This window comes from Sapajus apella, unplaced genomic scaffold (assembly GCF_009761245.1).
Source record: "Sapajus apella isolate SASKATOON/1434 unplaced genomic scaffold, GSC_monkey_1.0 scaffold2, whole genome shotgun sequence".
In the NCBI taxonomy this organism is placed as follows: domain Eukaryota; kingdom Metazoa; phylum Chordata; class Mammalia; order Primates; family Cebidae; genus Sapajus; species Sapajus apella.
This window is the reverse complement of record NW_022436942.1, coordinates 7,241,490-7,259,956: the sequence shown is the minus strand read 5'-3', so window position 1 is coordinate 7,259,956 and position 18,467 is coordinate 7,241,490. Positions and strand designations below refer to the sequence as shown.

The 18,467-nt window shown below is 35.1% G+C and overlaps 1 protein-coding gene across 6 annotated transcripts in view; it reads right to left on the bottom strand.

Moving 5' to 3' along the window:
* Positions 1-899: 899 nt before the first annotated feature.
* The window catches only part of ABCC9 (ATP binding cassette subfamily C member 9), a 147,751-nt gene continuing 130,183 nt past the window's right edge, over positions 900-18,467 (bottom strand). For 4 of the 6 annotated variants that reach the window (XM_032287591.1, XM_032287584.1, XM_032287576.1 and 1 more), the window contains 7 exons: positions 17,507-17,637; positions 16,377-16,455; positions 14,053-14,161; positions 12,747-12,850; positions 10,234-10,367; positions 8,597-8,659; positions 900-4,236 (listed from right to left, as the gene is read on the bottom strand). In XM_032287591.1, the coding sequence (XP_032143482.1) occupies positions 4,099-4,236; positions 8,597-8,659; positions 10,234-10,367; positions 12,747-12,850; positions 14,053-14,161; positions 16,377-16,455; positions 17,507-17,637 (758 nt within the window). In that variant the 3' untranslated portion in view covers positions 900-4,098. Of the gene's footprint in view, positions 4,237-7,748; positions 7,925-8,596; positions 8,660-10,233; positions 10,368-12,746; positions 12,851-14,052; positions 14,162-16,376; positions 16,456-17,506; positions 17,638-18,467 lie in introns of all 6 variants that reach the window. The other 2 variants (XM_032287599.1, XM_032287614.1) reach the window with 1 other exon arrangement.

The following is an 18,467-nucleotide window of genomic DNA, read 5'->3' as shown; positions in this document are numbered from 1 at the left end:
CACTGTTTAACCAGTCCCAATGAGATGACCTTTGTACCTCAGTTGGAAATGCAAAAATCACCCCCTTCTATGCTGATCTCACTGGGAGCTGCAGATCAGAGCTGTTCCTATTCAGCCATCTTGCCAGTCACCAAGTTACTTATTTTACACAGTGGGCAGATTAGCAAAAATAATGGCCTGAAAACAAAACTCTTTGTCATGAATATGGAATGTGTAATTGGTGATGGTCTGTGCTGGTTGGTGGCAGTTAAGTCACAGAGTGCATTCCTCTTAGAGCCAATTAATTTATTTAGCCAGATATGGGTCTCTTTATCTTTGTTATTTTAGAAATAGGGCACTGGTGTTCATAGTGTGACTGGCTAAGTGCAGTTTGCTACTGTCCATAGAAAAAGAAATAAATTCCATTTATTAGATATGTATAATGGATATATCAACCTTCATGTATCAGCAATGATACACTTGCAAAAAAAACATAAGATGGAAAGGAGAATAGTCATCACAGATAATTCACCTTCCTTCCATATTGTGAAACATCAGTAGTGAAATCTCAAACTGGTCATATGTGCATACAATTAATATTTGAAATGCTTTGCACCTTTGTGAAAAAAAGTTTTATCCTCAGATCCCTTGTTGCTGATTAAACCCACAAAACAAAAGAAAATAATGTTTTGAGTCCCTGTTAATAACTTCTCAGCTAAGATTCGGTTCATTAAACAATGTTTCCTTTATGATGAACTAAGGCAATTAATTCAGAGACACCAGGAGGCTTGTTTTAGCAATTCAGGATAAGGTAATGTCAGCAGGGAAAGGAAGCATGTGAAAATCACCTTTAGTATTTGATGGTTCCACGTTAAGCATAACAAAGGGAAACTAGTGTAATGATTGAGGTAACTCAGTGATTCCCAAATTTGGTTTTTATGAATCCAGTTGGAGGCACTTACTAGAAATATAGATACAAACTCTTTCACTGGAGAATTTGATCCAGGTGAATCTGTTAATACTTGAGATAATCTGATATCAATGATATGTAGTTACTAAAGAACAAATTAAACATAAGGTACAGGATACATCCACTTGGCTATTGCTTCTTATGCCAAATGGCTTAGATTAGAAGACTTTGAGTAATAAGTATTTGTATCTAACTTTGAATAAGTCAGTAATGGAATTATCATAGTACTGTAAATCACAGACCTCCAAAGAGTGTGTTACAAAATATGATAAAATATATATTGGAAGACAACCCTAAAAATTGATCAATAAACCTTGGGAAAAAGTCCATTAGGTTATTTAAATAAAGATATATTTAAAAAAATAATATAGCTGTTTCACTTAATGGAAACTTCTCTGGAGCCTATCTATAAAAGTAAGGAAGTGCATGACTCTGGCACATGTGAAACAGGATTGTCAAAGCAGGGCTAGGTATTGTCTCTAAATTGGTATTGAGTTCCATCTATTGACCAGTCCTGGCTGCTGCCCAGTGGAACTGTAAGTGAAAAAATAATCACCCTCTTTAAGCAAATAAAGTAATTTATTATATAATAGTAGTCCAATATGTTTTTATATATTATAGAGCATAAATACATTTATTGTAGAGAATAAACACATTTTATATATTGTAGAGAATAAATAGAATAAAGACAACACAGAAAAGAGAGAATAACCTATAGTTCTAGGCACATGGCAGTAAAACTGATCAGTGAATCAATCAACTATATTTCTTAGGGCCTACTATGGGTTAGGCACTTGTATTAAATTCCAAGGGCACAATGGCAAATAAGACATGGTCCCAAATTTCAGGGATCAGTTATTTAGAGGGTCTTCTGGTATCTAATCTAGGGCTGAGTGGACTTTTAAATGGATCATGAGTAAGAGTATAAAAATAGAGGGTGCACAAGTGTTTATACGAAATGTCTTTTCCCTGTCAATGACATCAGTAACCGTGGTATTTTAATATAATGCTTGATGCATTTATTGCTTCTTATGGGAATTATAATTTTAAAATGTATTTGACTAATTAAATGTAAAATTTATAAATGTAAAATTTGATTTAGTTAAGCTGGTCATCTTTTACAGAGATGTACCTATATAGTCAAATATTATTTTAAGATGAATCTTTTTATGTTCGATAGATAATATATGTATAATAAATGGTTATCAATGAAGAAGATTATCCTTGACCTTATTTAGTCAATTTAGTTGACAGTTAGACCTTTACTCAAGTAACTAACAGTTATGAGGGGACCAGCCACCACTTGGGTGTAAAAGGGCAAACATGATCTTTAGTTTAGTGTAGCTAAAAAGGCTTCTACTGATGTTGCCTGTACAGTGATATAATTAGAAAATATCATTAAGAGGTTACTTCCATGGGTAACAACTCTTTTCTCTGTGAGAATGAATTATAACCTGCTAACAAGAAACATGTATATTCAGCCCTGCAAATGATTTAAACACCAACATTTTAGAAGAGTGGTTGAAGTTTTAGAAAATATTTTCAAGATATAATTAATGAGTACCAGTCATATTCTGTTTAGTTTTCAGAAAACAATAATGTTATTTTCTTCCAATGAAGTTTTACATACACAACAAAAGTTTGCAATTTAAGCTAAATATGATGGGCCATTTTTGTCTATATTTATGGAACTTACTTTTCTGTCAATATAAAGATTCAATATTCTAGATACACAACTATTACAGATTTTCCAACAGTGAATACACTACACAATAAACAGAGCACAAAAAACTATAGAAAAGCACCATAATTTCTCTTAATTCATCAATTTTATAAGTCTTCACAATCTTACAATGGATGTGGATCTTCATATGAATATGAAATTGATGATATTTACAGTGGATGGGCACAGAAGGGTAGAAACGGGTTGCTCACATGACAATGATGGTAACTTTTAGTATTTTTGAATTTATTAATTTTCATTTAAGCAAAACCTAGCACTAATATCCCGTGAATTTTTGATACACTCTCTTTACATGCTCATTAAAATTACAATAGCATTTTTGGCATATTTTTTATATGCACATTAAAATTAAAGCAGGAGCAAACGATTATATGTGACGCCATTGGGTAAATGTCTAGAAGAGGTAAACTCTCCCAGCTAGAAATAGACACTTGTTACATATATAACTTCAAAGTGTAAGATATTTCCAGCCTGCCATTAGATTGTTTCAGAGGAAATATCTGACACCTAAGAGGAATGTTCACCTGCCATAATTAGCAGTGCCAAAAGAAGTCAACGTGCCTGTGTAAATCTTGAGTAATGTGGCACTTTAGGGCTTAAGATAAGAAGCACAGCTAGTAATTAACTGTAGAACGTTTAGCTGGCCTGCCACTGAAAGATTGAACCTAATCACTCTTTGAACTTCTGTCTGGAAAAGGCACATTATGCCTTATATCTTAATAATTCTCTCATTACAGAACAGGAAAAAATGAAAATTTGAGAAAAATTTTTAAAATATTTAAACTCTTCATGATCTTTCTAGCTAAGGCATTGGCTTTATAGAATAAATACAGTGATAACTTCTTTGTGATAAGAAACAAGAGAAAAAAGAGACTTCTAACAAAAATAGTAATGTTAATGAATACAAATGCATTCTTGTAGATAATGAATTTGAGAACTTCATTAGAAAACATATCTTTTTTAATTCTCTTCCAATAACCTCTGGAGACTCCAACAATAAGGAAAATATATTCCTACTAACAAGAGTATGGTAATACTAACTACTCATTGCAACGTCCATGCCTGAGAGATGCCAGACTTAAAGTTCCGGACTTCCATGCCAGACTTAAAGTTATGAGAAAATTGTAGCTATAGGTTTACCATTTAAAGTAGCTTACATGTTTTAATACAACCTAGCTATTCTTAAAGGTAGAGTGGCTTGATCACTATAGAAATATCAATAATGAACATTTTAAGCAATAATATCCTGAAAAACTGTTTTAAAAAACAGGAAAAATAAACGTCAACTTCTTGTGCAAAAATCTGTGAAAGTTTAAGATGCCACTTTACAGAGGTCAAGCTGATGATCCATTAATTAGGTATGACTGCATTATTTTAAATACATGTATCATTTTAAGATACTCCTTCACATGTCTGCACGAACAAAAGAAGCAAATACTCCATCTTCCTGAGCCAAGAGGCTTTCTGGAGTGTCATATTCTAAAATATTTCCTCGCTTCATCACGATAACCAGGTCTGCCGTCAGAATAGTGTGAACTCGATGCTGTGAGTGAAAAGAATACATGTATTTGTTATACATTTAGGGCACAAGCCAAAACAACGCAATATGTATATTTCACGAATTATTCTGGGGTATTTGTTTATCTTGGTAGTGATGAGATGTGGGAATCACAGACACTTCCTCTTTTTTCCTTATTTAAATGATCATTTATTTACATACTTTTAAGCAATGGCCAACATGGCTGGGTTTTCTATGGGCTGTATTTATTTGAGTGTTAATACACTATATATCAATGTTACCATTTTCATGAAACCTTAAGTATAAGTAGGGTAAAAATGTTTATTAAGCAATTAAATTAAGAGAGGCCATTGTGAACCAGTGGAGTTATACTTTAAGGTCAACAATAATGATCTCTTGTGCAGAGTCACTAATTCCTTGGGCTATAAGAAAATTTGAAGAACCCTGGAAAGTGGTTCCGTTCTGGGATGCAGTAATAGAAGGGATTATCCAGGCCTTTAGACAGGCAGTCTCAGTCTTCGGAGATCACTGGCACTGACCCATTCCTTCTTTCCACATGATGGCCTTTGGATTAATTAGTAACTAATAATGATGAAAGTTACCACTTCCTGAGCATATGCCGTATATTAAGTGCTCCACACACATTCTTGTGAATCATTAGAACATTCCTCAGCTGTGAGTGTTATCCCTCTCCACTTTATAGGGGAGGCCATTCAGAGAGATAAAGCAAAATCAGGAGATCGCATAGTTAATAAGTAGCAGAACGAGTATCAAAACTAGGTTGACTAATTTCAAAATGTAAGATATTTCCATCCTGTCATCTATCATAAGGCTCTCTGATACCTTAGAGGAGCATTCACCTACCACGTCAGTGTTATGGTTAACAGAACAGGCTCTGAAGTTAAACTGGGATTGTGTATTTTGGCTTTACCACCTGTTGTGCAATCTTGAGCAATATGCTTAACTTTGTGTAGTTCCAGTTTCACATCTGTAAAACTATGGTAATGGTACCTGCCTCAGAGAATTATGATGAAGTTCTAATGATAATCCATGTAAAAAAAAAATCAGCACCTTGTCTGACACATACAAACAAATAATAAATGTCAACTACTATTATTTTTTATGTTTATAAATTAGGAAAAATCTGTGTGATGGGCCTTTACTCTTGCTAAGATCAGTGTTGTTCAACAGAAATATAAGGAGCCACAAAATAAGTGAAAACATTTTAATACATTTTAACACAGTCTATTCAGATGTTATCATTTCATTATGTAAACAATATAAAAATGATTCATGAGAACTTTTACATGCTTCTATTAGTATTAAGTCTTTAAAATCCGGTACATATTTTACACTTGTGGCACTTCTCAATTCGAACTATCCACATTTCAGATAATAGCCACATGTGGCCAGGGGCTACCATACTGAACCTGAATTATAAAGAGCAAAATATTAGTGTGCTGATGGTAGTCCCTGTCCAGAGTTCTAAAGCTAGAAATGCTATCAGTTTAGCTGATAAAGTCTTCCAAAGCGCTTCTCTGAACAATTCCAAGTCCAACCTAAAGCCATCCCCAGAGGTAAGGGCCTGCATTCTGTCCCAGGCCAGGTAGATGGGGTGGACTCAGTATTTATGCTTTCAGAAAAACCAGCAGTTATAGTTCTGACTCATGACTTGAGAGGAAGAGAAACACATATATGGAATGTGATAACGATGCCAGCTTAGAACATGCACCAGTTTTCAACGCCCATGACAAGCCTGTTGTTCACTGAATATTGGTAACAAACGATATATTAGGTTGGTGCAAAAGTGATCGTGGTCTTTGCCATTACTTTTAATGTCAAAGACCATGATTTATGAATTAACGGGATTTTGGAGGCTAATGTTTATTTATCTTTGAGAAAGGACCAGAGCCATTTGCACACCCACACATTTGGAAAAAGAAACTTAACAAACTATCCAATAATATCCGCTGTGTATTTCCCTCCAGAAAAATATTAGTTCTTCAATAACCATATCATGGATGTCTAAAAAAAGAATTTGGCCTCTAAACCCATAAATGTAATATTATAAACACTGCATTAATATTCTAAAATAATGTTTACTAGAAAAAAATAAAAATGAAAACATTAAAAAATCTTGGCTAACAGAAATAAATATAGTTGGTTTTTATTCCATTATTCCAAATAATTTTTCTTTGACAAAGTGTGGTGTCAATTGTAAATGTGTTGATAAAATTTTCAAAACATTCCAGAGAAATTAATCGTGTAATCACTTTCAGAAATAAATACATGGACTGTTTTGGTGTGTGAGTGCTTCCATTTAGAAGCTGGAGAAAGTTATCTTTTTAAGTTATTCCACAATTTTAGCAGCAGTTAACCAAAGGAATAAGCTCTTAGGCAGGGAAGGAAAAACAGTTAATTTTAACGGAGCTGAGGGTCATTCTACAAAGAGTCTACCACAAATGTGGTGGTGCTTTCCCTTTTATGAGCCTGTTATGAGGAGTTGGTCCTCTAAAAAATATAGTGATTCTTCCTCAACAGCTTCATGTGTATTAGGGGTGGGTGGGAGCAGGGAACTCTACGTATCCTAGTGGCCACCTTCACACAAGTGATCTTGAAATGAAGAATGGGTGACAGATATGTAAGTCTATAGAAATGTATTTAGTGAATGTAGGAGGAGAGAAATCAGGTAAGAGGTAAACTAATCAGGAAACCTAACATTTTGTTTAAAGTACAAATTATGCTCAAGTAATCTTCCAGATATTGACTAAACAGAACCACCCAACAATGCCATGCTTTATGCAGAGTAGAGAAAATCCGTCTTTTGAGTCGGCAATGGTCTATTTTTTTCTCCCGTTCTCTACCCATTTTGGGGCAACAGAAAGTTCTTTATCTTCTAAAATATCTCCTTACCTTTTCCAGTAAGAAAATTATTGAAAATACTGGACAATTATTTTTCAAGTTAACCAATTCTCCTACCCCTTAAATCATTCACACCTTTTCACTGGAAAAATTAGAGAAAGTAGATTTTTCTTTACTTACGCAGTTTGCAAAAAGCGAGCGCTGATGGGGTATTTCCTGCCATCTTAAAAAATGCCACATTCCAAAGGGGTTCTATTTCTCCCATGCATCATCCAAGACCAAGAAAGTGGAAGCATAGCAAGCACTCCATACACAACTCCCATTACTCACCAGTGAAACTCAAGTAACTATTTAAATTTAACAATGCATTCTCCAGCGCAGGTAAGAAATGTGTATGGCATTTTTATGGATGCTTAAAAAACATCCCTAGGGACTAGTGAAATTGGTCCTTAGAATAAGAGGTAATTCAGTTCATAGATTTCATAAACACTCTCTTTTGCATGTATATATTTGAAAACACATGCATGTGCCCCATTTGGCAGTGAGCATAATAACTAAAGCACTTGGTTGAACTGATTTTGTAACACCCTGCAGTTAGTTCCCTCATCCCAGCCCTCCTCTTTATTCAAAGCATTAGCCGTGCCTTACTGAGGGGATACTGCTAAGATAACTACCAGAGAATGACAGATTTGGCGCAGTAGATCATGACGGTCTACTTGTTGGTCATCACCAAAGTGGAAAAGAGGCCATTCCTGAGGGCGAGCAAATTTGGAACAGTATCGCACTCCACTAAAATACCCTCAGAAAAGACTAAAACAAGGCCTGCATCCATAATAGAAGAGACACGGTGCTGGAGAGAAAAATAGAAGAGAAGAGAATCAGCAGAAGGAAAAATATCCATGTGACTCATTAAAAAAGTAGTTTTTGTTAAGCAGTAAGCCTAAATGTGAGCAAGAATCCACTTGCAAAGAGGAAAAGACAGAAAACTGCAGGCTATTATAAGTCAGCTTTCACGTGAATTACAAATATTTACGTACTTCTATTTGATTGGTGCTATCTAAAACAGAAAAACTTACCTGCCCTACCATGATAGATCTCATTGTCTATTTTTTTTAATAGATGAATGGAAACATAGAAATTAGGTATAGATAGTAGCAGAATAAGCAATCAAATGGAGGAATTTTCTTTCTGGAACTGCTCATCAGACCATCAGATTATAGAAAGGAGAATTATTCTATATGAACTACCGTTGTATCTGGTGAACAAGCAGAGGCTGTGACCCACTGGAATCTTTAGATTTAGGATGTCCTATCATTGTAACTTAGGGAAGTCAGTTAGGTAGAGCAGACAGTTTGGAAAGAACAATGCTTCCAAAACATCTTTGTATTTGTTTTTAACAGACACAGAAACATTAGCCGAAAATACGTAATTCAACAGAAGTATATTTTGCTCAAACCCAAAGATGATAACATGTTAGTACAACAACCAAAGAGGCGTGCCGCCTCTGTCTTCTCATACTTACAGCTATTGTCACCACAGTTCGGTCTGCGAAGGCTGTCATTACTACCTTTTGCAAAATATTTTCCTGCAAAAAAAATAGTGTAAATTTTCTCTGGACTACTTTGTCTTACCATAATGTTTTGCCCCAAGAACAATATTCCACTCAATCCCTTGTGAGCATTCTCACTCCCTAGTCTTCTGTGGAAGGCACAAGAAAGAGTAGGCCCCAGCAGCAGGTTCATGTTGGATTCTGTATGTGTCTTCAAAACACAAATGACAGTCAGTGATCAGCTGGAAGTGTGTGATATATTTATTTCCAGGAAACCCAAAGAAGAAAGTGAAATTAATGTAGTATAACTAAAAATGCTCACTTGAGTTATACTACAAACAGTGTATGTTCGAAACCAGCAAAATTCTGTAACGAAGTTTACCTTTGAGTCAGAAAAGGGAAGAACTAAAATTGATGCCAAAATTTGGACTTCGACCCATAAATGAACATTCTAGGCAGAAACTGTTTTTATTCCCACCTCAAAGCACTATTATAATTATATTTTAAGGGCTGTTATGGGTACAGATTTCATCTCTCTTAGAGGAAATCTTGGTTCAATTTTTAGAGTGAAGGAATTCCTTCTTTCAATCAACTGCCATTTCTTTCATACTCTCTCTCCTTAATTGAGGCAATATTACCCTTATAATAACTCTCAATGTTGTACAACCTTAATAATTAATACTGATTTTGAAGGTGATTATGCTATTTATTGCAATGACTTGATCAGAGACCATTTTACTGCTTTAGATTAAGTTTAAGAAAGCTGTATAAGTCTACGTACTTCGATTAGACTAACTTAATAGAAAAAAAAAGTCAAGTTAGCATCTCCATGTATAAATAGCTCTTAACTAACTTGAAACTGTTTCACTTTATGAGTAGTTTTACCCAATCTAAAGTGTGCAGCAAAAAAAAAAAAAACATATGAGGTTGTGGGTTCTTTTTTTGTCCTTTCTGATGTCAAATTTTAATATCATGTTAACTTTCAAAAGAACATTAATTGCTAGCTCATACACAGTTTATGATTTAATGTAATATTTTCCCTACTCAATCACAGCCTTCTGGACAGATCTTTCTTGGACACACTTGACAATGTCAAGTACTATCTTTCAAAAGGCAAAATTTATGGCTTTTTACAATAAACACATAGAGAAGGCTGTTATTAATTCTAGCCATTATTAATCCAAGTGAATCCTTCTTCTTCAAATTTGTTTAGGAAATAATGAGTGGTGGTGTTTATCAATAGATTCTATTAAATAGAGATTTTCATACTGCATTTCAGAACTTTATGGCATAATACTTGAATATAGTACAGTACCTCTCATCAACTAAGCCCTGAAAATTTGCTATTCTGAAAATTTATCAAAAAGTTGTGGCAAATTTATTTTATGTTTATTGGTAATAGAAAGGCCTTTAAACCATATATAGAGTCCTATTTATTTTAATTCTCAATGTGCTATCATCAGTTCATCAAGGAGATGATTGAGAAGATTCTCAAAACAATAGTACTTGGGTTGGATTGGATTCAGAACCCAATCAGGAAATAATCAATTATAATTTTCATGCAAATTTCTCCAATTTGTCCATTTTAAAAGCACAGATAATGCACTCACTGTGGCCATGTCAATGGAAGCTGTTGCCTCATCCATAATAAGAATGCTGCTTTTGCGGACAAAGGCCCTGGCAAGGCAAAATAGCTGTCTCTGTCCAACGCTAAAATTCTCCCCACCTTCAGTGACAACCGCATCTAAATCAGAGAAAGAAGCAAGGATTTCACTAAAGGAATGCTACTAACATTTTCTTGGGCAAAATCATGTAAACCACATTACGCTGTATGACAGCATGATAGCTATCACTTAGTGCTGGTGCAAGGATTTCATACTGGAGCAACAAAGAGGAACTCCACTTTGGGAAAATGAAGATGATCCTAAATAATCTCATTTATAACAATAGGTAGGGAATTACCTCTGATAGTAGGATATAACACATTTTGAAGACAGGAAAACCTTGGAAATTATTTAATTATTTAATACTATTCTCTAAGGAGATTAATTACCTAAGGCCCAGAGAGATGAAATGGCTTGCCCAAAGTCACATTTAGCTAACTTGATAAGATATAGAATATTCTCAACTCCAATTCCACTTCTCCTTTCCTCTCTCTAGACTGTTAAGTACAAAGTGGATAAGGACTGGATTTGTTTTCATTTCAGTATGTCCCTAGTACTGTGGTATCTTACACAGGAGCTGAATAATCCACTGTTGTATGGATAAATGAATGGTATGTCCTCATTATCCTTTTCTTTTTTTGTGTCCATCTATATTTCATAAACTGTACTATATTTCATAAATGGTGAGTTTAAGATAAATTCTGTTTACAAAATGTCTTTTTTAATTAGAATTCAAACACCGTTTTCTAAAGTTCTGGGGGTAAATTCTATTGATTATATTCTAATGGTATCAAAGTCTTATAATTTGTCATGATTAGAAGATAGGTATTTATTCTCCAAATTCTAATTTATATATAAAAGAGGATGCTGGGGATAAGGAATGTTTCCACTAAAGCTGGCCTGAACCAAATCTTCATTAAGCAATTGGTCATCTTTACTAAGATGATAAGCATAATATACAGTCAGTTACATAATGTAAATACAATCTCCTATTGCCTGTGCTGTACCATAACCTCAAATCAATATGCCCACAATTCTAAACAGGTGTATGTAGCTCTCATGTTAATGAAGAGGATTAGAAAGATGCAATAGTCTGTCTTTTCAACTATTAGTGGAGAGAAAGGGGATCTCTAAATGCCAAGAGAGAACGTTCTATAAGCATGTATTAATTTCTCAAGTAGACTTGCTGGGCTTTCCACAGGAGACATTAAAAAATTATTATGGGAGCTAAGCATAGTGGGGCACCTATAGTCCCAGCTACTCAGGAGGGTGAGGCAGGAGGATCACTTGACCCCAGGAATTAGAGGGTGTAGTATGTGATGGTCATGCCTGTGAATAGCCACTGCACTCAAGTCTGGGTAACATAGTGAGAACTTGTCTCAAAAAAAAGGAAAAAAATCACTATGGGAAGGTTCATCCAAAATTCTAGAATTACTTTCACAACCTGACCCTGGCAAGTCAATCAAACTTTCCTTAAAGACATGCTGTCTTGACTTTTGTTTGTGGCATACTTTCTCCTTGGAACTTAATTAAAATAATAAAATGTAGTGTTTTTGAGTTGGCTCTCCTTTTCAAGTGAACTACCAAATACACGTAATTTTATTTTGTAGGTTGATTTTTAAAAATCTAGATGCCAAACAACACAATTAGGTAATTATAAATTGTATATTAAATTTAGAATATCAATCAACTATTATCTTTCCTATTGCTTTCTTAGATGAGTTTAGATGTTAAGGAAGCAGAAGTCAAAAATTATACGTTTGATTTAATGAGTTAAAGACAGTGATTTAAATCTGTGATTAATCTCTGCGATTTTAATAATCAGATTTTCTTTCATTCTGTTATCACTTATTTGTCAGAAATTGTACAACCTCTGGGACTGAATTTTTATCAGTGATTGAGTACATGTTGTGTTCTTTATGCACTTGGTTAAAACTGATACTGCCTCAAGGCAATGCACAACAATGTCTTCAAACACAAAGAGACTTATGTCATATCAATAAAGAGAATTTTCCCTTCTTGCAGCAAGGAAAATGGCTACTAATGTGGCAAAACTGGCTTTCCCTAAATGGTGCCAAAGACTTAAACCTAACAGCTCCTGCAATCCTCCCATTCATTTTCTGATGGTAGGTGATCAGACAGGTCAACTGAGCAAGAATAACCACAGGGAAACATCCATTACAATGACCTGTACCCATCAATTGTGAAAAGATGGCAGAGATAGATGTATTAATTGGAATATTTTGGAGTAGTCACATAGAACAGAATTTGTTACGGGGTTCATTCTCTGGTATCCCATGCAAAAACATTAGAGTTTGAAATATTCTAATGACTTTTAGGATTTTATTGTAAATATAAGGAGATTTAACACTAAAATTATGTGATTATAGCATAAAATATAAAGATATGTAGGATTAATGGCATATATAAAAAATAAATATACTATTTGGAAAATATACCTAGACCTCCTGGTAAAGATTTGACCATATTCTTCAGCTGAGCAATTTCTAAGGCTTCCCAGAGTCTGTCATCTGTGCATTTGCACTCTGGATCTAAATTAAATCTGTAGGGAAAAATTAGTTAATCAATAAGTAAAAATAGAGAAACTTTTATGTGTATTTACTTATTGCTTTTCTTTCCTTACAATGTAAGTTCATTTGTTTGGTTACTGCTGTATATTCAGCACCTAGAATAGTGCTCAGGGCAGAGCAAGCACTGAATTAGTGTTTGATGAATGAATGTATAATCTTAATAGTATAAAACATGGTCTTGATGATATTATTATATAACTTAATATACATTATATCATATAACCAAGTTTGTTACATAGATCCATTGGCTCCAAATAATGCTTGTATAACCTGAACAGTATCTAGCAAAATATTCCTGCAGAGCTGATGCTACATACGTACATCTCTATGGGAACATATGAACTATTTTAGATAGGCTGTGCTGCACCACCAGCAATAGTAGTGTATTGGTCCATTCTCATGCCGCTATATGTTTATAAAGAAAAGAGACCTAATTGACTCACAGTTCTGCCATAAAGAACTATGAGTCAATTAAACCTCTTTCCCAGTCTCAGGTCATTCTTTATAAAAGTGTGAAAACAGACTAATAAAGATGCCAACATGGACTTTGGAATCAGATGAACTTCAGTTGGAATAGCAGTTCTTCCACTTAGTAGGGGTATGAACTTGGGTTAAGTTACAGCTTCTTTGAGTAATGGCTTGAGGACTTAATCAGATAATATATTTAAAGCACCTAGCAGATGGTTGATATCCCCATTTTTTTTTTTTTTTTTTTTTTTTGTGGGAAACCCTGAACCAGGCACGAAAACTGTAGCAGCTTTATGCATAGAAATTTTGGCTGAAGTAAAGTTATAAGGGGTGGAGGGATAGGTAAAAGGATTAACCAAAGTCAGAATATCTGCTGAGGCCAGGCCAGACATCCAAGTTAGACTGGATATCTGTAGGACAGAACACCTTAGAAATGTCTGCCAAGCATCACTGCTCTCAAGTATAGAGGACAAAATGGCTTTTATAGAAGCAAACTGAAAGGGATGAAATCTCCTGGAAGCATAATTTTTATAGGTTAATTTAGCAACTCTAGGTTTTTCCAATCCAGATTGTTGGAAAGCATATTTGATTTTGTTGTTCTGATATCAGTTCACTCATATCTGAAAAATGACTCTGAGTAAAACCTTTCTAAGAGTCAAAGGCTAAATCCTAAGGCACACAGATGTTTGCTGAACATGTTACCTACCTAATGGAACCACTGAATAGTATTGGATCCTGCAGAATGATTGAAAGTCTAGAACGTAGTGTGTGCAGTGGTAATTTAGAAATGTCTATCCCATCGATGACAATTTTTCCTGTTAAGGAGAAACAGAAATTACAGGCATGTAGCAAACTAACAAGTAAAATAATATTTGTTTACAAATTAAAAGTTCTTTCCTAGTTCAGGGTTGAAATTCAGAAGACCAACTTTTCCATTTAAGTGTTAAAAACATCATGTGTCTCTAAAAAAAAAATACACGTTTGGTGATGGTTTGTTTTTCTTATGTATTTCTCCTAAAGGAATTCAGAGTTTTTATTTGGTTTATGTGATCATACCAACCAAAAAGTACTTTTACCCCTTACTGAGTCCTTTCCCTTCCTGTATTCCCTTTATCCTCCTTCCCACTTTATTTCTCTTTGTGAGATTTATCAGAATCTGATATTCTATATACCTTTACTTATCTTTTTAATTGTCTGTTCCTCAACTAGAATATAGACTCTTTGAAAACCAGAATCTTTGTCATTCATTCCTATATTGATTTAATGGTACAATGCATTACAAATAGAAAAGAAAGTTCTGTGATATGAATATAAAGTTTTAATAAATTTCTCTATACTGCATATGGACTCAGAGATTTGTGCAGTCTGGATGTTGTTTCTCCACCGTCATGTATGCAGTTAATCATATCACTTTTATGCAGAGACCATATTGCCCCGTGCGATAAGATGTCAGGCTTAGAATGGTAGCTGGAGTCCTTTTACCAGATAGATTTAGAGCAGGCAAGGGTGATTAGCTTAACTTACGTCTTTCAAGAATAATAGATCAGAAATAATAAATTATGTATTAAAATCTTAATAGCCTACTGCTATTAAAATGAGAATAATCACTGATAGTGTTCACATGGGACCTGAAATCATGTGTCTGGACTCATGAGGATCAGGCTAACCTAACATGATCAGTCATAAACATAGTGTTTTAATGAAAAATATCAATTGATTTTGATCACTTAATTGCCTTATAACTTTAATCCCACTGAAAGTCCTTAAAGTATCTGTACATTATTACTAGCCATGGAAAAGTAAGCTGCTAACCTAGTGACAGAAGTTTATCTTGTTCCTGAATCTAAACCCCAAAGAAATTACACTTACTATAGTTCCATGTTGTTCATAAACTGACCTCTTTATCTCACAGAGCTGTGGTGTAGATTAAATTCAATAATATAAACTGTCAAGTACAATAAACATGCAAAGTGCTGCAATCATCATCATCATTACAGATAATAACAGTAAGCACTTCCTGTACTGTCAAGTACAGTAAGTTTGGTCAAGTTTATTGCTGGATCCTCTTTCATTCAAGATACTTTATGTGCTGGCCTATTTATAGGCCATCTGATAGACTTAATTGTGTGACTTTTTTTTTTTTTTTTTTTTTTTTTGAGATGGAGTTTCGCTCTTGTTACCCAGGCTGGAGTGCAATGGTGCGATCTCGGCTCACCGCAACCTCCGCCTCCTGGGTTCAGGCAATTCTCCTGCCCCAGCCTCCTGAGTCGCTGGGATTACAGGCACGCGCCACCATGCCCAGCTAATTTTTTGTAGTTTTAGTAGAGACGGGGTTTCACCATGTTGACCAGGATGGTCTCGATCTCTTGACCTCGTGATCCACCCGCCTCGGCCTCCCAAAGTGCTGGGATTACAGGCTTGAGCCACCGCGCCCGGCCTGTGTGACTTTTTTTTAAAAACAAAGGTTAAATTGTTTCTATGCTCTTGTGTATCATATTATTAATAATTTGGTGGATGAATAAATAGCTGTGTACATTGCTATCATGAGCTTTATCACTTTACAGCAAAGGTTGCCTCCTCACAAAATGTTCAATGTCATTAAACCATGACATTAAGCAGATGATGGAAAAGAGTCATGTATCAAAATTTAAAAGGCAGTTTACTAATCTCCTAGCACTTTTTTCCTTTGTTGGAAAGAGATATATGTTTAGTCTAAAGGAAGCAAGGCAGTTGTCCTTCCTCTTCCTTTCTCTTGAAATGCCACCTCCACCTACTGCCATTCAAAGTGGGTGGCCTTGTTTTCATTTTACCAGTTTATTAAAATGCTTTAAGGATCATCAGTTTATTTCCCCAATTCTATGTCCTTTCTTTACTTTTGGGCTGTTTATTTGGGATATCTGCCTTGAACTATGTGCAAAACACAAAGTCCTTATAAATATTTGCTTTTTATTTCTGCAGGATTAGGTAAATTGATTTTTTTTTAAAGGAAAGCACCACATAGCCACTTAAAAAATTTAGTTAGCAACTCACCATCAAATATATCAACCATTCTGAAGAAAGCCAGAGATAAGGATGATTTCCCACTGCCAGTGCGACCGCATATGCCCACCTATGAAAACAGCTGTCACTCAAGAGAAGAAGACTCAAAGGACAGAAGATTAGCTTAAGTTTTGTGTTTTAATTTAAACAAGATATTATGATAAAACTATAATTATATCTAAATAATTACATTATAGATATTTTTTCTTAGGTCTACATTATGAATTATCATCAAGATAAAAACAGGCTGGGCACAATGGCTCACACGTGTAATCCCAACACTCTGGGAGGCTGAGGCAGGTGGGTCACTTGAGGTCCGGAGTTCTAGACTAGCTTGGGCAATATTGCAAAACCCCATCTCCACAAAAATTAACTGGGTGTGTTGGTGTGTGCCTGCAGTCCCAACTACTTGGAAGGTTCAAGTGGGAGAATAGCTGGAGCCCAGGAGCTCGAGGCTGCAGCAATCCATGATCATGCTACTGCACTCCAGCCTGGGTGAAAGAACAAGACCCTGTCTCAACAGAATGAAAATATAAAAACAGTTCTCACCAAATCTTCGATTTCATTCTAATTATTTTTATTTCCATGTGGTTGCATTGTTTTTCCTTCATGGCTTTTTTTTTTTGCATTTAGTATATTGTTGCACTAACAAATAATGATTTCCATGTTATCTTAGAAGTGATGGTTTTATAACAAAAAGTAGAATGAGTTCATTTTCTTCTGCCCACTGTTCTTTTTATAATAACAAAAATAAGTCATTTGGGAACTAGACTTACTATGAATGCAGAGGTTCCCAATGGGATGGCTAATTGGCAGCAGCCAGAAGACAGATATTTTTTAAAACATGCCTATTGTTGACTTTTCTGATCTTCATGGGAGACTAGTGAATTACAATATGACTTGGAGAACATGTACTGTAGTCTGATCCTATCTCTATTTTTTTTTTTGTTTGTTTGTTTTTATGCAGATAAAATTTGACCAACGCCAGGTAGGGAATATTAATGTGAGCCCAGTGAGAATATACTTACTTGGCTGGGAAGTCTGAAGAGCTTAGGCAGTAAAAAACCAGATTCCGTTGGAGGTTTTATGTATACAACAAATCAAATGCAGTGATTTCATACCTTTTGTCCAGGTTTGATGTAAGCCTTGACGTGTTTAAGAACAGGTTTCAGATTATTTTCATATCTGACACACAGATCATGTATCTTGATCTCCCCTTCTTGTGGCCAATGTTCTGGAACTTGAGAAGGATCTGGAGGATGAGGAGGGGAAATAGATAGATAATAGGTAGATAGAGACAGATGTAGAAAGAAATGTATGCATACTTAAATACATTAACACATATATACTTTTTTTTCTAAATTTAAAGCAATACTGAACAAAACTAGGTGGCAGGTTTTTTAAAAAATTTAAATCATATTCAAATCAATTCAAATCATAAACACCTTTTCATTTAGCACTTTTAAGACAGTTTTTTCATGTTTATTTTTGGAGCCTTAACCATCATCATGTCTCTTTAGCATTCCATCACTCAATTCTAGTCAAAGTGGACAGAGATAGTTCATTTGTGAATTGATTTATTTGTTCAGTCAGTTGATCATTAAACACCTAGGTTCCTAAAAAGTGAGAGGTACTGTACAAGGTGCTGGGAATGTGGAGATGAAAGACACAGCTCAAGGTGCTTGCTCTATTCTTGGGGAAGTGTCCAGTAGGTCAGCACCTACAAGTACTTCATGGAGGCCCATGATGAGGGCAAACCTATGGTGCTCTGGGAACATGGATGGTGCTAACCTCAGAGGTCCAGGAGGGCACCAAGAGGAACCAGTTCCTGAGATGAATCTTAGAGGATGGGAGATGGGGAAATTTATTTTAAATATATGCACATAGGAGAACAAAGAGGAAAAGAAAGTCTAGCATTTAGTGTGGCCAGAGTAAAAGTGGTGCAGGTGGATGACAAGAAATGGGACAAGATAGGTGGGCACAGGTTGGCTAATGAAGGGCTCATGATGTTAGCTAAGTGTTCTGGATTTTGTCCTTGAAGAGCTAGGTGGCTGTTGAAAGATTTAGGTAAAGGAATGCCTT